Source organism: Falco cherrug, chromosome 3, assembly GCF_023634085.1.
Source record: "Falco cherrug isolate bFalChe1 chromosome 3, bFalChe1.pri, whole genome shotgun sequence".
Lineage (NCBI taxonomy): Eukaryota > Metazoa > Chordata > Aves > Falconiformes > Falconidae > Falco > Falco cherrug.
The window spans coordinates 91,459,909-91,482,761 of NC_073699.1; the positions used below are offsets into that span (position 1 = coordinate 91,459,909).

General features: G+C 39.8%; 1 protein-coding gene across 1 annotated transcript; it reads right to left on the reverse strand.

Moving 5' to 3' along the window:
* Nucleotides 1–611: 611 nt before the first annotated feature.
* Nucleotides 612–20,090, reverse strand: VPS4B (vacuolar protein sorting 4 homolog B). Its single transcript, XM_055705140.1, has 11 exons — nucleotides 19,914–20,090; nucleotides 17,210–17,321; nucleotides 15,710–15,860; nucleotides 14,391–14,458; nucleotides 11,362–11,481; nucleotides 10,969–11,125; nucleotides 9,344–9,492; nucleotides 9,093–9,174; nucleotides 6,961–7,180; nucleotides 3,943–4,080; nucleotides 612–2,129 (listed from the first exon to the last, which is right to left on the reverse strand). The coding sequence occupies exons 1-11, from the start codon at nucleotides 19,938–19,940 to the stop codon at nucleotides 2,028–2,030; spliced, it is 1,326 nt and encodes a 441-aa protein (XP_055561115.1). The 5' UTR covers nucleotides 19,941–20,090; the 3' UTR covers nucleotides 612–2,027.
* Between the last annotated feature and the right edge of the window lie 2,763 nt (nucleotides 20,091–22,853).

The following is a 22,853-nucleotide window of genomic DNA, read 5'->3' on the forward strand; positions in this document are numbered from 1 at the left end:
AGCAGCAACATATAAATTTAAAACACACAGTATGCTTTTCTTCTACATTAAAGATAAGAGATTACACATTTAAGCTTATGGAAACCATAGGACAAATCAGCCTACCACAAAAAAAAAAAAAGTTCCTGAGAATTAAGATTGCAGTAAGGACTCCTTTGAAAAAAGTTCAAGAGACAAGTACTTCAGATAGTAGCTTCTAAACCTCCGGGTGAGACCCCTGCCAGTATGTGGCTGACTTCTGAAGCGTTCACAAGAAGCAACTAAGAAAAAGCAATCCTGATGCAATAAGGATTAAGTTTACTATACATAGTTGCCCACACCTACACTGGAAATCCTGCCCTCATCTCCCCAAAGGTGCACAAAAAGATCCGCAGTCCACCGATTCACATTGACACATTCCAATGTAAGACAGAGGTAAAGCTGTATGTAACTGAATGATTTTGGAAAGAATGTTTCATCATGTTAGCAAACAAAAGGTAAGCACCTTGTAGATCAAAGAATTTCTAATTATGTAATTTGTTTAGCTGTTAAACATAGAAACCAAAGTCTAAAAAAAAATAATAATCAAGCAGAAAACAGTTAACATTGAAGAAATACTCAAAGAACATAGCTGATGTTGTACTGCAACATTTTACTTCATTTACATACAGCAAGTTTCACCCGTCCTATGATTTAAAAAGTACACAAAATATGTACATAAAGAAAACCAAACCCCATCAAAAGATGATCGTATGTGTGTATGTACATATACACACACAAAATGTGCAAATTTCTTTTAATCCAAATTAAACGAAGTGTAAGCAGGATAGAGTTGTACAATGATAATGGAACACGGTATTCTAGGTATCCTAATGATGTTTCGTATCTACAGCCAGTGCAAACTTACAAGGCACAAACTCAACGCTGACACTGTAGTGTTGTAAGTTACATTCAGGCACATCTCAATTTGTAATTCTTCAGAAAAAGATCAATGTAAGTGCTACTTCTGTACTAAACTGCCAGCCTTCTCTCAAAGTTTAGTCACCAAATTGATGTAACACAGATGCAATAGTTATCAGTAGGGTTCTGAGTTAATTTACAGCTGGAAACTCTGTGGCTAAAACATCCGTTACTTTCACATGTGAGGAGAGTGTATGCTATACCCCAAAATACTTCCCATACACTCCAAAGACTACCTATACCTTGCCAGCCTTGACATGTGGAATCTTACAGGACATTACTAGCACTTTTTTTCTAAATTTAGTCAAACTCCTGCAGAAGGTAAATCCAGATTTAAAAAAAAAAAACACCACAAAACATGAAAACCACCAAGAACAGCCAGCAAAACACCTTCTGAGATACTTGCATTTAACAAACTTTTGCTAAATTGCATAGTGACAGTGTGTACCAGCTAGTAAAGAGTTAAAAACAAAAGCTTGCTGTTTAAGGCAAAATTTTAATACAGCATAGCAGAAAAAGCCAAATACCATTTCCATCAGTATCTAAACAAAGTACTGGCCCATGTAGTCTTATCCTCACAGTGTTTTCTTTCTTACTTTAATAGCAAACCCACACATGTAGTATGCTTGATTAGCAAATTTTGTTGATTTTTCTAAATGACAGCAATTAATATGTAGGCTGATTGATACTGAAAACACTCAACAAATATGTTCTCTTCTACCCCTCAAAAAAGGGTTTTTGCGCCTATTGGGAGTTTGAAACTCACTTGTACCCAAGGTCTAATATAATAACTAAAATTGAACTAATCATTTAAAATTTTCTAGTATTTAATAGACATTACCACATCACTTTGCTGTCTCACCCTAAAATGGTATTTTCATATTATTTTCAATAGAATACATTTAATAGACATCTGAGGAAAACAATACAATACAAAAGCTTAAGGGTCTTTGCAAAGGTATCTTCTATTTCTTCTGCAAAATAAGAAAGAAGTGATTTTATTGGCATTTACTTGAAGTGCCATCAATAAAGACACAAGAATACTTAAGAAAGCAAAAAAGTTCTAAAACTCCGCATATATCTTTGGTTTAGCCTTCCTGACCAAAGTCTTCTGTAAACTTCTTTAACTTCTCCAGGTCCTGTTCATTAACTGTTGGTTTTGTGCTAGCTAGCGACCTGAGCATATCGATCTGTCAGAAAAAGAAAAAAACCCCACAAGTGTTTTCAGAAACAAGTGTAGTATCACTGCGAACAATCTTGTTGCCAAGACAAATATACATTAAAAAGCCCATTAGAACAAGATGACCACAGGAGCTCCTATTTACACAAAACTTTGAGCCTAAACACTTCTGCACAGAGGCAGCATTTTAGCCCTGTGAAGACAGTCAACTGTCAGTGAGTTTTCTAGTAACGAAACTGCAACCTCAGGTTTAGGTTTAAGCCGCTCATACATTCAAGCTCTATTAATCTCCTTTTACCGAAAAGAGGGTTTTTTTTGGTCAGTTATTATTTTCAATCCATCTTTAACTACAGCAGTTTAAAGTGGAAAATAGATACTCCCACATATTCTTCACAGTCCAGCAACATAAAATGGTAGTTCATGATTCATCTCTAGCAACATTTTACTGTTCATGATCAGTAATTTCTGTCTCTTCAATTCAGTTTCCTAGGTAAATATTCAGACACCAGAAAAAGGAGTTCAGAAAAATCACAGGTCTACAAAGTTGAAAGCAGCAGTTAAAATATCCTATGACTAAAAAGGGGCAGGAAAACTAAATCAAGTCCCAGCCAGAAGCAACTGAAAAACGTAGATGCCTAACACCACTTATTACTATAAAATTATGGGTAAACCCAAAGTTAATATGATTTCCTATATTTGAGATCTGTCTGATCAGACTAGAGATACACTGCTTAGAAAGAATGAAAGCCTGATCTTTTTAAGGACAAGAACCGATTTGGGGCACTGAAACAACCACCTATGCAACCATAGAGCATCAGAGCTCAGGTACCACTAGGAGCACACAAGGAATTGGTATGTTTAATTCCAGGAGACACCGATTAAAAATCTGCTTAGACTGTGCAGGCAGAAGTTTCAGGGCAGGCCTGCACCTGCACACATCCTTTTGTGTTTCCTCAGTATGCAAATTCTTTTCTGAAATACGGGCACTGCTATATTTACAAAGCAGTGCCTACTGTTTTAGAGGTTTTGTGATCCCATGAAATACATAAATTTCTTCCTTTCACTTACAGGACTGTTTGCTGACAAGAAATGATTTGTTATCAAGTCCTTCCCTCAAACACTGTACTTAAATTCAGAATCTCCTTTTGTTGCTCTTGGGGGGAAAATACAGAATGAGCATCCAGCAATTTATTTTTTTTATTTATGCAGTGAACTAAAATTTCAGTTTGTCTTAAAATGACATATTTTATTCCCTAGACCAAAGCAGTATTTTAACACACACAAAAAAAACCAGCTGAAATTGCTGTATCACCCATGAAAAAATTTAAACAAAACTACCATTACATGGACAATCTTTTTAGATTGTATTGTTTATGCCTGTATTCATTTCATGGGTAGTTACCTACAGCACATCGCTTCCCAATTGACACTGAATATAGTTTTCTAGTCCCCAGTATCAGTATTAATGCTACCAGAGCGACGGGAAGGAAGCATATCATGGGGCAGGGATCGCAAAGGTTTTAAATGAATAAAAGACAAGTGAAAGAGCAGTGGAAGAGCCACATGCTGTCTATGGATGAAAGGACAGCAGCTGCATGCCAACAGACAAGAAGAAAAGAAAGAAGTGTTTATCGAGGATAGAGTGCTGGCTTTTTCCACAAGAACGCTGTACTGTAGCACTGTATGTTGGGAATTCAAATGTTATCTGGTATGTCTAGTGTTTCTGAAAACAAACCATTCATCCAATTGCCTAGCATAACCATTAGAAAGTCTTTACCTTACATCTGCAAAGTATGAAAAAAATGCTACAGAAGAATACATACCATGGAAACTTGAGGCTCCAGTAATTTGTCACCTGGAACCTCCATCCATGTCATTTCTATGGCTTCAGGATCACCTGGAGAGCAAGGGGTGAACAAATCTACCATTGTATTTGGATTAGACAGTGATGGTCCTTTTACCTGAAAATAAGAAAATATTGAGTATATAGGAGTTACAATATTAAAGGCAAAAACCCAGAAGCTGAACAGCATCTTTAGAGCAAAAACTTGATTTTATGCAATGCCCCACCCATCGGGAAGACAAGTCCTGTGAAAGAGAAATTGTATAAATGTACTGGCATCATTCACTTTGAAAACATGCAACTGTAGCCAGATACTTAAATTTACATCAGGTCAGATCCCAGGAAATGCTTCCTCCTAAGGCTGAGGATTTCTGTGGAAAACTAACATGGCCAGGAAATCTAGTTTGAGAAGACCACCCTTCCTAGTTCCTTTCTAAAAACTTCTCAATAGTTATCCTTGAGTGCCCCTCAAGTTAGGAAGCCAGAAGTAGCTTTTCAGCCTTTGACATAACCGCACTACAAAGCTCTGAACACCTTTTCTGACACCACCTCAGCAGCACTGGATAGAAAACAGGGAGGGCCATCTAGTGGGAGAACAAGAAGCCATCCTTTTTTATCCCAGACACAGGGACAGAGCCAGAAAAGCTGCATCAGGGTCTGTTACCTTTCTGCAGCACATTATCTGGGACCCATAGTTTCATTTTCCTTTATCGTTACCTGCAGCATCACATATTCACAGGAACTCAAAACATGCACAAAGATTGAAGGACAGCATGCGAACAGGCTATTTTTAACAGGAGAGAACTGGATTTGCTATTCTAAACTGCATTTAAAGTGTGATGCTGGAGAGCACAGATTGTAACATTCAAAATGCACTGACAAGCCTGTATTATCACATAGAGCAAGGAATCCTTTGCAATGAATTCTTAATCATTGAGAGAAGCACTGCTTAACTGGGGCAAGTCAGCTTTACTAATTATTTGCATCGTAACAGCCTTATTGATTATACACATTTTATAATAAAAAATATAATAAAAACATATTTTGCTTATAAAAATAGGAAATCACATCCAATTAAAGTACTACTAACCAAGTGGAATCAACCTGGCTTCTGTCAAGAGCCCTTTTGAGGGCAGTACTTAAGTACTGCAGTTGTGGGGTTTATTCCTTCCTTTTTGGGGGGTAAAAGAAGGTAAGAATTCCTTTTGTGTTGCTGTGACAACTGAGGTTATTTTATTGCTTCATGGTAGTCTGAGACATGCCTCAGATTTCCCAATTTGAACAAAATGCTAAAAGGTAACAGCCCTTTAGCCAGAAATGTCATTGTCACTTAGAAGTCAACAATGGATAAATACTTCAGGCATCACTGCTTAAGGGAAGGAAGCATCTAGAAAATGCTTGATACTCCAAAACAGCTGTTTATTTTTAAACAAACACAGTTTACATCAGAGTTACTTCTGAGATGTCCTCAAAAGAAACTCACCACGTCACTGTTTCAAAATACTTGTTTTGTTTTTAAACTGGGAAAAGCTCCTCAAAAACCCTTTAAAATGTTTTGGAGTTCCCCCCCCCCCCCCTTCACCAAAATGACAGGCTGCAGGTTTATTTTAGTAACTACAAATTTGACCCAAGTTTTCCTCAAAGCAGACTCAGGAAACTTATGTAGTCCTTTCTTACATGTTCCTTTCTCTTCTTATCTTAAGCCGAGCTTGTTCCTTGAAGAAACCATGGAAAAAAAAGAGTTTATATTCAAGAGTTCAAACTGTAGCTGTTCAGTTTAGGGCCCTGAACCCTTTTAAGTTAGGCTGAGTTACTGGTGAAAAGCCTGTAACAGAGATGAAGAAGAACTGCTGCCAACACAAGTTACATGGTACATATCTCTTAACAGGAACAATTTTAGATACTAAGCTAACTTATTCAACCCCACACCTGCTTTGTTAAGGAGCAACAAATGAAAGCTTCCCTTTACAGCAGCAAAAACCTCTGCAGAATACCTCAACACACCTTCACTCAAGATACATGAATTTCTGTAAAACCAAAGTGTGCAGTAAAAACGTAAACAAAAAATACTTTTAGTCTGGGTCTACTCTAAAAAAAATACTACACAGGAAAAATAATTTTAAGTTAAACATGTTGTATGTATTTGGAACTTTTTACATAGCCACTGATAACATTACACTTTTTTTTCTCCGTTGAAGAGCTTAACAATTTATAGAGAACAGTTAATTTGATTGAACAGGACACACATGCAAATTCTCAGGGTTGGGGTGGGGAGCATTCCCAGATTTAATGAATTCAGATTGATGCTAAAGAACTCTAGATGGTTCTTTTGAAGAAGTGTTTCTTAAGTTAATAGTATGTAGAGGTAACTGCAAGGTAAGCCAAACAATGTATTTTCAATTGTCTCTAAGACACACCTCAATAAGTGTAATCTAGTTTTTATGTTCCCATCCTACGAAACTAAGGCCACAGGCCTTGCTCAGCTGTCTTGCATCTTTACTACTCTTGCAAGTAACAGTGATTCACTGTTTTTACCAGAACTTTATAAGAATCTTGATTTTTCAGTTAAGAAAAATATCCCAAGTAAGCAGAATGCGCATTAATTATAATCCATCTGTTTCCATGTGGATGATGGATACATTCAATTAAGCACGCTACTAAAACAAAGAAAGAAAGAATCACATAACTTGGTCCAGAAAAAGAGCACCTCTAACATTCCCACTTAAGTCATACTCCAAACTGAATGCTTTTGACACTACCTAGAGACGTGAAGAGTCAGGAGAGCTTGGATTACACAACATGAATACCCAGAACTAGCTCCACCAGACTCATGGCAGGATGGGAAGCCAGGAGAAATACCCAAGTTCTCCCCTTGACGATAAAAAGAACACTTTGTAAGTATTACCCAAAACCAAATTCAGTTTACTTGCAAGGAATTTTCAAATTAAGATAGTTCTCAGAGATGAAGTAACTAAAAAATTTTTTGATTCCTACTTACTTTTTTAAAATGAGTAGCTGATTGCACTTTTCTAACAGGTTGCATTAGTGCATCACGTACAATGATGCTTATATCTGCACCAGAATAGCCATCAGTTCTCTTTCCAAGCTCTCGATAATCTGATTCTGTTAGGAGATTTGGAGTTGACCCAAGGTGAAGTTTGAACATTGCTGCCCTGGCATGGTCCTCAGGTAAAGGAATATAAATACGCTTCTCAAACCTGGTTTAAAAGAGAAAAAACAAAATGTTCCACAGATGCTAGCTCACGCAGGTGCACAGTGGAAAGAAGCTTATGCAAATAAGTATATAGTTTGTTCCTAACAGTATTAGAAAGAAGCAGTTTCAGTATTATAAATCTTTTAAAAAATCAAAGGCAAACAACTTGTTCTCATAAATAATACTGTAGCTAGCATAAGCCAAAATCCAGAATATAACAACTACTTCCTTTTCATGTCAAAGATCTTCTCTTCAGACTGAGTTTTTTTTTGGATTCTCTTCAGCAGTTTGTGTTTTCAAAGGAAAAACTGAGGGAGAAGTCTTTAAATGTTGAAATGTATTTGAACAGTTTTCACACTCAAAGAAAGAACTGCCTGATAACAAGCTGACACAATGACTTCCTACAGTCTCCAACTAAATTAAAGAAAACCTCATCATTGGAAGCATATTTGAAGTCATATTCTCAATATAGTTGTCAGTAGAAAATGTTGATAACTGCAGTTCTTTCTTTGAAACAGCATCTGATCTCACAGTAGGGATTACCTCCCAACAAAATAAGAATGACTGCAAATTTTGTAGAACACAGTTAACTTTATATACATGACAAAGTGGGTCAAATCCATTAAAACCTAATCTGATCGCTGCCATTGTTTACAAGTTCCTTTAAGTCCTATAGACAAGAGTTAGAGAGCTACTCTTTCACACTGCAGAGAATCAGAGAATGGTTTGGGTTTGGAGGGACCTCTAAAGGTCACCTAGTCCAACACCCCTGCCATGGGCAGAAATATCATCCACTAGAACAGATTGCTCAAAGCCCCATCCAACCTGGCCCTGAAAACTTCCAATGATGGGACATCCACAACTTCTCGGCAACCTGTTCCAGTGTATCACCACCCTAATCACAGAAAAAAAAAAAAAAAAAAAAAAAAGGGTCTCTCTCAAGTCTAACCTAAACCTACCCTCCTTCAGTTTAATGCCGCTGCCTTTTCTCTTATCACTACAGGAGAGGTGTTCCAGCCCTCTTGATTTTCATCATCATGGCCCCCACCTGGACCCACTCTATCAGGTCCTTGTCTGTCTTGTACTGTGGGCCTCAGAGCTGAAATTTCAAGAATTACTTGAAATTTTAAGCAACATGGTCATCTCCAAATTGGTCTTACACAAAACTGTAGTCATACAGGTTGGAAGCAACCTTTGGAGGTCACCTGCTCCAACCCCCAATCAAAGTATGGCCAGCTTGAATTAAGTATATAAATAAACAGACACTCACAAAAAAGTAATGTTTCTTTAGCCTACAAAAATGACCATTATTCAAGCTGCATCCTTATCACAACAGTCATATTTGTCCCACGGCTGTATTTGTCCTCTGCTGCTCTGCAGCTCAAAGAACGATCCAGCTAATCAGATACATATATGGCAGCCCTTTGTCTACAAAACAGCAGTTAAAACACGCACTGTAAGATCACAAATTATGCCTGACCGGTAGAAAAACATGGTGTTTCTGTGTAACATAAGGGCTACATTTCCGTGAAAGAACTCAAGCTACTCAACAGTTTGCTAACAGCTGAAAAGGAAAGCTCTACCCCTTCCTGCCCTTCTGAAGTGTGTATTTTGTAACTCGTTCCCCAAGCCCACCAGAAACCAGCTAACAAGGAAACAGAACAGTTTTCTGCTTGCTCAAGCTCTATCATCTAATCAAGAAATCAAATAAACTACAGGGCGAATATAAAAGTGAACAACCTACCTCTTTAAAGGGGCAAAGGGCTATTAGTTTGGCTCAGTCCATCTCATGAAGTTAAGTTGTAGAACATTAGCCATATCTGGAAACACGAGCTGGAGTACTACCTCCAGTAGTCTCAGACTGAACCCTTACAACAGTTGTAAATTTTATACCATGAAAACAAATGCCATCATACCTTCTCCTGATAGCAGAATCTAAAACCCAGGGTATGTTTGTTGCTCCTAAGACCAAGATTCCTTCATTGTCAACACCAACCCCTGTATCAGGCAGAAATCATTTCACTGTTTAGATGATCACAGAGACAGTTTTAAAATACCATCAAAATTCAACAGGATGGAACTGCAGATCTTTTTACTGTTCTCATGCAAGCTATGCTTAAAATACATTTAATTGCTCTGACTAATTCTGAAAACCAAGCAAACTTACCTTGCATCTGGACTAGAAATTCTGTTTTTATCCGTCTAGCAGCCTCACTTTCATTTTCACTTCTTGACCCACAGAGAGAATCTATCTCATCAATGAAGATAATAGAAGGTTTGTTTTCTCTGGCAAGCTGGAACAAGTTTTTCACTAATCTTAAAAAAGGAAACAGTTTCAGTTATCTTAATGATTACACCGGTAAAAACACATAACTTATTATGATATAGTCACTTCCTTTAGAGAAAGCTAAAGAGAGAAAAGTGTTAACATAATGCTACTCAAAGATACAACATTCTTCCAGCTCCAAGACTCTGCAGTATACTCTGTATTTTTATATATATATATATATATGTATATATCAGTATAATGGGAAGTGAAACATTTTAGAGTACTCCAGGCAGGGTTTTGCAAGAAAACACCGTTTTTTCAGTTTACATTTCTACAAGACATCCTGGACTATACAAAAGCACCACTCTGGATGGATCAAAAGAACACTGCTTTCTCTTATTTAACGTTTGTATCCTAACTAGATTAACTCTAGAGATTTTCTAAGAAATAACGTGTACATTTACTTTATACAACTTTAGTAAATACTTTTTATATGACAAGAAAAGTTGGTTTGCAAACAAAAATCCCCAAAAACCTTGCCATGTCTTATTAACACATTTTACTAAGTTAAAATGCAAAATAAATAGGAATATGCTGGGAAATTCTTCACACTACCAGCACTAAATCTCAGACTATAGTCTCAAAGTCAAACAGAGAAAATGCCAAGCTCCAGTTTTGTATTGCTTTTGCAAGAGAAGAAAAGCAGCTTCAGGTTTTCAGCTTTTGGGAAAGAAAAAAAATTCAAACACTATCTAAAGGCCTTTCTTCCTCATGCTATCAACAAATAGTGTAACTTAGTTGTCCCACACTTCAAACTATTTCATGGTTTTGACAAGTATTCTTATCATACCAAAGTCCTTTCTGCACAACAAACCCAGAGCTGCTTCTTAATTCAGATAATCTTCATTGGAAGCCTAGACAGTCAAATTCCTGCACTTCTAGACTGCAGCCAACATGCCACTTCAGGCTTCCTGGTCGTCTTCACATACCACAAAGTAACAAACAAAGAGTTAGCATGGGGAACCATGGAATTTTCTTTCACAGCTGCTCCCCTCCAACCTACTTTTGCAAGTCTCTTATGCCTTCCAGATTTTGGTTGAAATTGGGGATAAAGAAAAATCTCCTCTGTATGGACAAAGAAATGCCACATGTTAACAGCACAGCTTCTGGGACAGAAGATGGGGAGATGCCAAGAGGCAGAGTATCTCAACACTTCAGACTGATGTAGTGTGCAATCACAGTTGAGTTCAGAAGGTGAATGAGCTCCACAGCGCTCCTGAAACCTTTTGAGCTAGTTTTAAAAAACTATCTTGAGGACTGAAGACAGGTCCAGCTGCAGCAGCACAAAATGCAGCACATTATATCTTCATATGGCACTGCAGCACCAAGCATAGAAACACCTGAAATCTGTTTTAAAACAGTAAGTGACCCTTCCCTCAAATTCCATTTCTTTACAGCAGCTCTACCTCTATACAATTTCTTCTTGCCAGTGTTTTGCTGGACCTCTGACAACTCCAACTTACTTTTCACTTTCACCTAACCACTTTGAGACAAGGTCAGAGGAAGATACTGAGAAGAAGGTAGAGTTGTTTGCTTCTGTTGCCACAGCTTTTGCTAAATAAGACTTTCCTGTTCCTGGTGGTCCAAACAGGAGAATCCCTCTCCAAGGTGTTCTCTTTCCTGCAAGAGAGAAATGAGAAGTCTTCAAAATACTGTAGAAAGACTGAACCTATTTTTCTGATGAAGCCCCTCTAATTTACTCAGAGGTTTTTCCACATCTACCCGTGAAACTTCTGTCAGATGGATCACAATCTCTGTTAAGAGCTCAGCTTGAGTCTCTGATACACTGGCATAACACTCTTAGACCCCAGTGCTGGTCTGACCGGCCAATAGCAAATAAATGGTGTAATTCTGACCTGTAAACAGGTGTGGAAATTTAATGGGCAAGATCACTGCTTCTTTAAGTGCTTCTTTGGCACCTTCAAGGCCAGCAACATCACTCCATTTGACATTTGGTCGCTCCATAACAATTGCTCCTATAAGAAAAGATTAAATACGTATCTTCTCATAAATTCAATAAATTCCACCGAGGAAAAAAATTATTAAGAAATCTATACCCATGTCCATACTGAATAAAACCAAGGCATTTCTCAGCAGATAAACACTGAATACTGTTAGTAAACCAGATGCTATTTCTACAGAAATCCATCACATTGTTTTACCACAGTAAACCATGGATAACCAGAATACTCGAGAGTTAGCAGAAGTCTTATAACAGACAAAGCTAGTCTGTAACTGACCAGTAAATATATGTTTAGTTGTCCGAGGAGTACCTTCTCTAATAGGTACCCACAGGCACAGTCTCCTCGCTAAACCATTGTACTTCCCAAAAAATCTGAAATTTCATTTTAAACAAGTGACGCAATGTAGCTGCACTAGCCCAGGATTTCTAAGATTCTCCTGCTGATGAAGTAACTTGTTGGGTATCTCCAGATGTGCAGCAAACAATTGGATCATCTCATGGTAAACAGATTTGAGAGCTAAGGCTGAAAGCATCAGAAAGGTTATATGGAGCCTGTTTAGTTCCAGAAATATTTTCTTAATTTTGCCATGTTCTCTCAAAGTCTATCGCCAAGTCTTGTCTTGCTCAAACAAGTTCAGCCTGACTTTAGTCAACTGAGCTGTAATTTAGCCTTCTCTTCAGACTTCAGATTGTTTAGTCTGACATGCTATAAATGATTTTGTCTTGACTACTTTTAGATGGGACAACTTGGAACTAGTAATTGAATATTAGATCTTGTAATCCTAGGCAAGGCAAATCCAAAAGGTAAGAGAAGTTTTCTCAGATAAGCATTGGGTTTGTTGGCATTTGTTTATCTCAGTACTCTGGAAGTTTCAGTTGCCCTATTTCTCTACAAGGAGTTTTCTATAATTTCACAATTGGCTTTCACCAGCTATTCTCTTAACATTTTCACCTTATGCCTTCAGAGCTCTGTGAAGTAATTTAAGACTTTTCTTCTACAGGATTGAAAATTTACTGTTACTCACTGGCTAACGAATAAAGCCAATAACACTTGCTTACTCTATCTATCTCTTTAGATACTTTCTCTTTTGCTGCATTCCTTTTATATCAGATCGAAATGAACAATTTCTGTTAACAATTGCAATTGTTAAAAAAATTGAATTTACCAGAAGCAGCATCATACTGTTAAAGATGTTAAAAATATTATAGAGAAAGTTGACTGCAAACTGTCTTAGCTTGCAATCTACACACTGGAATTAATTCAACCACACACTTCCAATGCATTACATACTTTTACTAGGTTAGTTACACCTCAGTTTCTTAAAGTAAAGAGAACTATGGGCTCCATCACTGAAATAATTAGCAGAACAGGTACCAGTTCAGATAGGAACAAGAGATCATTTTGAAGCTGAAATATCAGTTATCTGCACCAGACATACCATGGTAACTGAAACTGCTGCACTGTAAGAGATTACCTGTACCAGGACAGAAATGGCACTGGAATTGTAAGCTTCCTAATTTTGTAGGTCTAAATTAATAGCTGGAAGATTAATAGAGTGCAAAAAGCCTTCACAATTCTGAGCAAGAGTACATGACAATCAACCCACAACTACTGCTCAGTCTGAATGTCACTGGTCACTTCTTCCACAATAGGTCAAGTTGCTATTATAATTAAAATCTTCATAAATACCCACAGATCTGGGAAAGCTTCATAAGGCAAAGTCAGAAAAATTAAATACAGGGAATTTCAGTGGCTATTGTGGAAGCAAAATGAAAATCAGCAATCTGAAGTCTGTCCAGGACTCATTACCTAAGTAACAGTCTCCTGTATTAAATTCAAAGATACCAAGGATCTCACACCTTAGACCTCCAAGCAGTCAAATGTATAAGAACACTGTCATTTTATACCAAGTATCAAAGTAGTGATTAGCAATGGGCGCAAGAAACTGTTTCTTGAAGTAATAACTGAAGGTCAGATTCACGTGGGAAGAAACAAAGTCTTTACAGCAGGACGTCAGGATAAGAGCCCAATGCTCATACTTTTTCAAGCATTTTAAAATACAGGAAACTATCCCATATAACTGTGCATAGGACTAAATAAATGTGCAGAGAAGTAGAAAAAGCATGACAGTTTACAAATACAATACAATAGCTCCTGAAGTGACACAGGCAGAGACCTGGGAAATGCATTCGATCTTTGTTACACTGAAAAATAGGGGAAGAACAGTGAAGTTTCTTCAGATCCGTAAGCACCTTCTGGCAGGGAAGCTCTGAACAGTTTTTCACCACTAAAGGGTAATAAATATCAAAAAAAGCCTCTTTTTTACCATCTACAAAAAATACTGGTAGTTGCTATACGTTGCATCACTGACTGTATTCAGCATGAGTTCATAAACCCAAGCTATTATGTTACTCAACTGGGAGAGCATCATCACTGCATATAAGGAAATGCTGCCTGTTGCAATAAACGGGCAAGAATCCACATTCCCAACCCCTAAACCTGAGCACAGGCTTTTCTGTGAAAATGGTCCTGCTTACACTAAGTGTTTGTATGATGTCTGTTACCTTAACCCTAGGCAATACTCCAGTGCACTTAAGAGTAAAAAATACTGATTCAATTTAGCCAATAGCTACCTGGGATTTTGCAACTTCTCCTGCTGCAAAATGTTACCCTGACAAATAGTACAATTCTAACATGAAGCACAGGGTGCAGGAGATACATTTCAACACAGTCACTGTATAACTGCATGGCACACAAACTCATACTTACATAAAAAAATTATGCTTTTGTATGTGAAGAATACATACTAGTCAAACCACCTACAGACATTAAGCTAATCCATAACATTTAGATGGCAAAAATATAGGAATTTGCTTGAATGAAGCCACATTTACTTAAAGAAAAGGATGCTTCAAAATTACCTTGAAGCTGATTCTGTAGCTTCTTTTTTTCAGGATCCTCTGACTCCCCTTCCCCATCACTATCATTCCTGATTTGGAAACAAGAAAAAAAAAAGTTGAAATACAGAGAGACTGCTGTCTTAGGATAAAAACCAGAACACAAAAAGCAGAAAAAACACCAGCCTGAGGAATGAAAGAAACCCTGAGATGCTTTCAGATCTCTACAATTTTACATCATTGTACTCCTGCCTTTCTACACCCTGTTCTAATTCACCCTCCTCACCATTTCAACTACCTTTTATGGGTCTGAGCCCTCTTAGAACACTTCTGCATGCTCTGAGCCAGCCTTTAAGACACAAAAGCCCTTGTATTGAGGAACATGGAGGCACTAAAATGGTTATTTGTAGACACTGGCACTTGTCCCCTATCTAGGACTGCAACAGGGCTTGGTCAATTCCATCTAGTACTATGAAACTACACCTTCATCTTTTCAGAAAAAGGAAACTAGAAACGGAAGAAGGAAAATAGAGACTAGATAGTCAACAGTTGAAATAGAGGTCATGAAAATACATGTAGCCTCTACGATATTACCAGTTCCTTCTATCACAAACCAGCAGAACACAGTACAGCTCAAAAAATAAAACTGATGAGACGAGCAGACAATGAAGGAGACTGAAAAATCAGGTGAAGTTTCAAGAGACAACTGAGCAAATCAAGCTGTTCAGGACTGCTAAAACCTGCAATCCCACCAGAAGGTATCATCCTGAACCCTTCCTCTCTCCTATCCCCATGAAGGTAGTATCAAATGGAAAAGTGGCTCTTCTTTTTCAGCCCTCTCATATGCAAAATGAAAACCAAATCTAATAAAAGGAAAGCAGCAAATAAACTAGGCAGCAGCACAGCATTATAGCTATTCAGTTCATCTACAGAACTTCACCTTACGTACAGCTTTGCAACTATTACCAAGTGTGAGACAGATCAGTCTCGGGCCCCAGTAATCACTGGTCTGAATATATTTTCTAGTTACTAAGTATTAAGTGTAGAAAAATTTTAAGGGTCATCAGGCTCACTGCCATTAAATCTGATAATCATGCGTTAGTCTGAAACAGCTTTCATTCTTCAGTGACTTTCCTATACAAATGTTTGCAGATTTTAGTAAACAAGAAAATAAATGCCCGTGATGCTAATTCATGTTTTTTTCTTTAAGCAGCCCACTATTTCAGCATTAGTAATCATCTGAAGCATTCCAAAAACACTAGTTAAAATGATCTTTGAAGAGTAGAATTTTAGAATAAGCTGAGTTCAGGAAGTATTTTGCTTTACCTTCTCCAAAAACATACCCTTTTCCATCAGTAGGACCAGACTCTTTAACTGGTTTTGGTGCAGATTTTTCTTTCTTTTTCAGATATTCTTTCAGCTTTTCTGCTCTGTCCAAGTATTCTGCACATTTCATTCTAATGCTCTGTTTTGCTTTATCACCCTGTGCTTCATCTAAGAGTTTGAAGAGAAACAATGCTTTGTTAACAGCAAAACACATGTGCATCAATCAGAAAAGAGACTAAATCTCTGTCATCTTTACTTCTTATCAATATAGGCTCATAACATAACCAAACAGCTCAACTACTTATTTTTCCACTATACTGTGGAAAGTAGTGACAGGAAGGATGTCATCACCCACCAGAAATCAAATATACACCTGAACACTGTTTTGGCTTAAAATTTGACTGTAAAGGATTAAGGGACAATGGCACTGGAAGCTTTTTTATCAGACTTTCAAGCCACCATACATTGTCTTCACTCCTTTTCTAAAATAGTTCATCAAGAAGCTGGTTGTGCTAAGCAATATTTATTTAGAAGCATACTTTATGTTTCCATAGCCTGCTAATTTTAGAAGATGTTCACATCAAAGTAAAAAAAAAAAATAAATCACACAGAACACCTGAGTTGTGTGGTTCAACAGCCACACTGTTCTCCAAGTCACTACTACAGTATTTCAAATCAGCAATCAAAGTTTAACATGTTAGGTTTATATGTTAAGTTTCCAAAAGTAAATCAGTATTGTTAAAAGCACAGGAAGGGATATTCTAATAAAGTCCATAAAATATAAGAGGATAAGAAGTGATAAACACAAATTATCCTAATTGATTACAAAGAAAACAGTGGTTTTTTTCAAAGCATGGAGATCTGTTAAATGGATTTATGTCAGGCAAGCAACCCTAGCCCACTCAGATTAGGGCTGTACCTACATTAACAATGCCCACTCCTTGCACACAAACACTGGACATGACACAAAAGGTACAGAGAAGTGTGAACAGGCAAAAAATAACGAGAATATGGAAACTGAAGAAAAATTACAAAATTTTGGCCAAGATGAACAGCAAGAGCATGATTAAGGAGCAAAAAATGCCAGCAGAGAGACTGGAGAAAGGCAAGTGGCATGACTTCAGGAGCAAAAAAATACAGCAAAGTGTTATTTGTGTAACACACGGTTTTCAACAGAAATACAGGAATCCCTGTACTTATTGTCACATTTCCTCATGCAGTGGCCAGCCTGAAACATTGCTACCAAAATCCAGAAGAGAGCAAACCCCTGTTCCCAGTCTTAAAAAGCCCTAAAACAAAACACAAATATAAAATAATCTGATTTCTTATAAGAATGGAGCAGTCACACAACACAGTAAAGGCAAAAGCTGCAAAATATATGACCTCAGTCAAACTACAATTAGCAAGTATCAACTGATGATGAAAGTAAAAATTTAAATACTGATGTCAACGTAAGAGATTACTCTCTGCAATTTGACAACTAAACTCTACTTAATCATCCAATACATTACACTTACATTTAACAACATGGAGAAAATACTGCACAGCGTGTTGGTACAAGCGGAAGGCTTCCTCATAGTTTCCTGCTTTATCTTCTTGTGCTGCCTTGCTAGCAAGGTCTATTGCTTTCTGTAACACAATCAAATCATCAAATGTTGTGTGAGTGCATTTTGCATCATCACAGAGACATTTTAAGCTGTTGCTCTGACTTTTTTGATGGTCAGTTTTTCTGCTCTTCAACATTTACCTCAAAAAGTTGAAGTCGATTAACTGCAAGTCTTAGGTGGTGCTTTGTGCATGAGAGAATACATTTATGAACTTTTTATAATATATAACACTTTTTATGAACACTGATTAACAAACTGCTAAAATTTGCTAACACAAGTTGGAACTACTACTGGTTTGTCTATGCAGTTTTCCTTACTAATCTCTCACATTTACTATGGAAAGATTTGGAAGGGTTTTTTTTAATCACAGACCTAGACACTTTGAACTATGACTGATAACATCACTAAGTCCCATCAATAGCAGAGTCAATACAGGAAGTACATGATTACAATGCACTTAAACTAGCACTTCCAGCTATGCTGGGAGACATCTTCAAAGTCTATTTGTTAGACTTCTCTCAAAGGATTTCAGTTCTTGATAGCCAAATGAGAAATTCTAATTACCATTCCCCAGTGGGAGGGGAGAAAAAAACCCACCAGACAGAGGATGCACCCAAATCTCAAGCACTAAGAGAAGTTCTAGGAGAAGTTATAGATGGATTTTTAATTTATTTGTTCAGCTAATTTTCAATAAAACTGACTGTGATCCAACCCTTACTGTATAAGACAGCCTGTGGATTTGTTGATATCACCGTTATTCTTTTGGTCTTAAGTGCTTATTATCTTTCATTACACTTTGCTCCTTGGATTGCCTATACCACTTCAGGACAGCTGAAGCTATCAGTTTGAATGACCAGTTCATGTAAGTTCAAAAAAAGGCTGTCAGTTAGCCAGAGTTAACCAATGCTAACTAAATTTTCTATAGCCCTACATGTATTTTTCCACACTCAGTCAATTTCTTTTCCTAAGCATTGTTAGTATGCTCAGGATGACTATGGTAATGCCAGGGAGCAAGGTGGAGAGCTTCAACTGCAGCAAGGAGTTGTCACTAGACATTCCAGTACAGATACTCTTGCCACTAACCAGACGCTCTGATGTGTTTCCAGCAAAACAAAGCTAGTAAACAGTAGCCATGAAAGAAGAAACAGCAAAATCCCTCACTATTGCTTTGTGTTGCTCTGTTGGAAACAAAGATCATCTCAACAGATCTACCCAAAATCAAAGAGTAATTTATTTTAAAACAATGATCCAATAAAGCAGACTCTACAGCTCTGTTGTGGCAAATGCTGGAACACTAAGCATCTGTTTCTCTGGAACAGAATTTAGTTTTCCATTTTTGAAGAAGTCATGAGCTGATAAGCAGTTTACCACATATGAACGAGCAGTCCCTGCCTTGCTGCTCACCTTGTGCTGGCTCCATTAGGCCCCTCTACGCACCATTCAAACCCAGCATAAGAGCAAAAACTAACCCCAAACTGAAGTTACTGTCTTCTTAGAAGTCCTTAAATTACCACAGTAGAGTTCAGTGATGCCTGGATCCAGTACAAAGACAATGATACACGTGACACAATACAAAGAATAAACATCAAAGACCACCTGCTAAAACAGAACTGTGAGAAAACAGGGCATGTTGCAGCCCTGCTCCTCTGAAATAAAGTCTACATTGTGTATTGACTGGTTTTGGTATACTCTGTTTTGGTAAACACCCAAAGACTACTACTTGGGTATTAGATTCTCAACTCTAGTACTTCACTGTATCAGCTGGCACCTTAGCCTGTTACCGTAATGAAGAACACTGCTACCAAATGGGAAATAATTTATTAGAAAGTTGTATGAACTAGGACATAGACGACCAGCTCTAACTACTCATATGGCTATGGTTTGATAGTTTGACAAACATCGCCCTTGGAAAGATCTTTAGCTTAAACAGGTTTAATTCTCCTGCTTATTCTAGACCCTGCAATATCACCCCTAGCTTTGCCAGTATAAGCATTACATGGTCATAATGAGCTTACAGAAATGATCATGGTTGAAAGCAGCTGAAGAGAAATTACTATTTTAAATCCAGGTCATTTCTGAATCTGTTTTGCTAACCAGCTGCAGGAACAACTATACAGCCCCAACTGAGAGTGAACTCAAATAGAAAGAGCAGGCAAATCCTTCCTTCGGTCAGTAGTTTTAGAAGCAACCTAAGCCAAACTACGCATCTAGACCGCAAGAGGCAACAGGGTTTCCCAGGCTGACACCAGGCCCCGCTGCTCCAGCGCCCCGCAGGGCCGGTACGACCGCCTGCCCGGCAGGTCCCCGTCCCCGTCCCCTCCTCAGGGGCTCAGCGCCCCCGCCAGCAGAGGCCAGTGCTGCTGAGGGGCTCAACCCGCGAACTGTTACTGCCGGGCCCCCTCGGCACCCCCTTCCTGCTGCGCCTGCCGACAGGGCAGCCCCCGGCCCCGGGGCAGCAGGTGCCTGCGCTGCCTGTCCCCCACCCCGCCGGGACACGCCGCGGGCGGGCAGGCGGCGAAGACACCCCGGAGCCCGCTCCCTGCTGCCCGCGGCCGCCGACCGCCACCGCCTGCCGGGCCCGCGCCGCTCCGGGCACGGCCGAAGTCGCTCTTACCTGCAGGTTGCCGGTGGCGCCCGCCATAGCGGAGAGGCGAAGAAGGAGGCAGGAGAAGAGCGCAGGCCCGCGGCTGCCGGTGGCGGAGCTCCCCTTCCCCCGCCGCCCACCGAATCGAAACCGCGGCCTCCACCGGGCACTTCCGCACCGCGACGGACCGATCCACTTCCGCTTCCGGGCAGCGCCCCGCGCGCCGAGCCTGAGGTCAGTGCCGTGCGCCGAGCCCCGCCCCGCCCCGCCCCGCCCGCGGCAGCGGTGCGCATGCGCATACCAGGGTTCCCGTGGCCCCGCGCCGCGCCGTGCCCGGGCCTGGCGCTGGCCGTGGCGCTGGCGGTGGCGCAGGCGGTGGCGCGGGCTGGAACAAGTGCCGAGCACTTGTATCCGCACAACAGTAATAAGCTCGTAACGGCCGGGGACTCAGCCGTGAGCCGCCAAGTGTTGCTCGCGCCTGGGTTGGCCGTGAAACGCGAGTAACGCGTGGGATGCCTTTAGGTAATGGCGGAGGAAGTGACTCAGGGCACACAGCAAGTGACAGACCAGTTTTGGGAAGTTAGCTTGTTGTGTGGACGTATGGACCTCTACTAAATCTGTGATGTACCCTTCCCTGTGCCACTGTAATTCCTCTAGGGCAAAAAAAAGAATATCTGAGGAAGTTCGCTAATCGGCCCCCTTCTTCCAATTACCTCCAAGTCACCACAATACAAGTTTGCCTTAATAATTCCAGTGTCACTTTCTGATCCTGTTTGGTAACACAATAGCTTGCTGAACCTTTCTGATGTGGTTGGCAGGCGGCCTGTGCTGAGTGGGGGGCAAATGGCACATCCACAGGTGCCCCTACACCTGGCGGGGCTGTGGCCATCTGTCCCCAAGCCGTGCGCCCGCTTGCAGCTTGTCTCGGTCAGGTGTCCTCACGCCACCGCGTGCTGGAGGATGTGCTGGTGGATGTTCAGGCACAGTCAGTAATAGATGTTCTCCGTGTGTCAATTGCCACTGTGAAAAGACATGATATACCAAAGATTAAGTCATGTGATCAGGCTTCGGGAAATGAGGTGGTAAGGAGATGGTGGAGAAAGTGCAGTTTCTTGAGTTTGTCACAAAAGATGACTGAAGTTGGCCAAGTGATGGGAGAGCTGATGATTTTTAAAGGAATCTTCTAGCTGTGCTGTCATCAGGATTCAAGCATAGCATCAATGGTGTGAAGTGCTCGAAAACCTCTGTGAGTCAAATCACATATATCCATTTCTTTCTCATTCCATCTTCAAAGTGAATCAGAAACATCCTTTCACCTGTTGATTATGCCATCATGGAGCCTTTCATCTACTGTTAACCTCCTTCTTATTTAAAACACACTACTCCCGTGAGGATATCTTTTCCCTTCTGTCTTTCCCTTCTCATTCTGATTAGTGTAACAGAGTATTCTCAGATACATTCCTGTCACTCATATTTCTGGCTGTGTCATCTGCACCTATGACTTTCAAATCTGTAATGTTATGTTTAGCTTTTAGACCAACATCTAAAACAATAAACACATCACACGTGTGTAAGTAGTAAATGCCTCTCCAGTCACACCAAACTGGCTTCTGAAATACCAGAAAAAACAACTGGTTTCTGCAAATGTGAATGAGATTAAGAAACCAAAACAAACCAGAAAGGGCACTTGTGTCTTTACAGATAACTTGTTAAATCTGGCACTTCTTACTTAAATCTTACTCCTACAGCATTCCTACTATAATGACTTTGCAACTAGTTTTGCTTGAGAAAAGACTGGCTGAATGCTGAGTAACAACATCAAGATTAATTTCTGAGAACCTAATGAAGTGTCACGTCACTTCAATTTGATGGACAGGTACAGTCGCATTATCTGGCACCTCCCAGTGCTGAAGTTCCTGTGTTACCATATTCTAAGAACCCCTATCATACTGATTGTGTACAACTAAGTGTAATGAAAATAAATCGTATTAAAGATGGTAATATAGGTACTTATTTGCCTCAGCTAAGCCCATCTCCTAATTGCCTGGGGCATTGTTGCTCACATTGCTATGATGTTAGGTGGCACAGGCACGCATGATCTCCTGTGTTTCTTAAGGCTGAGTAAGCCATCATGGAGAATGCTTCCTGCTGCTGTCTCTTGGTATGGAAGGAACGGGGTCCACGCTGCACATTGTGTGAACACCTTGGGCCAAGAATAGATGGATACGTCAATCATAGCATCATAGAATCATTTAGGTTGGAAAAGACCTTTAAGATCATCAAGTCCAACCATAAACCTAACACTGTCAAGTCCACCACTAAACCAGGTCCCTAGGCGCCACACCTACACATCCTTTTAAATAAGGCATGTTGTGTCTACAGCACAGCTAGACCACATATATGTGATTCTCCTCCACTGTGGCAGATGAGAAGTAGCTAGAGATGACTAGTGCTAGTATCAGAGTGAGACTTTGGTATTAACTCCATGACACGAGAGCCACCTTAGAGAACTTAACAGTGCAGATAGACAAGGCAGAGAAGAAAGGTAGGAAAACATAACCTCTATTTTTCTGTATTTTCCTACCTGATGAAATGATGCAGAAATATCAATCCGACCTAGGTAACAAAGGCTGTCAGCAACACCACTAGCAAGTAAAATTCAGGCTGCCCAAATCCTATGAAGTTACCACGACCCAGTGAGCTCATGCACCCGAGACTGGACCTCCAGCAGTCCTGCAGTGCCGCTGTGCTGAGCACAGACAGTCCGCCTGGCCATGTGGCCTGCAAGCCTCCTCCTCTGTGCTGGGAAACATGCTGGGCCAAAAAGCAGGAGTAGTGCCGTTCTAAGAGACCCAAGCCACCAGCTGTCCTCAGGAACATGCCCACCTGTAACGCAGTGCTTTTGGGAGTACTGCTGCGGTGGTATTCCTGGGGGGATGGCTGCCATCTGTAACCACTTCTAATAGCACT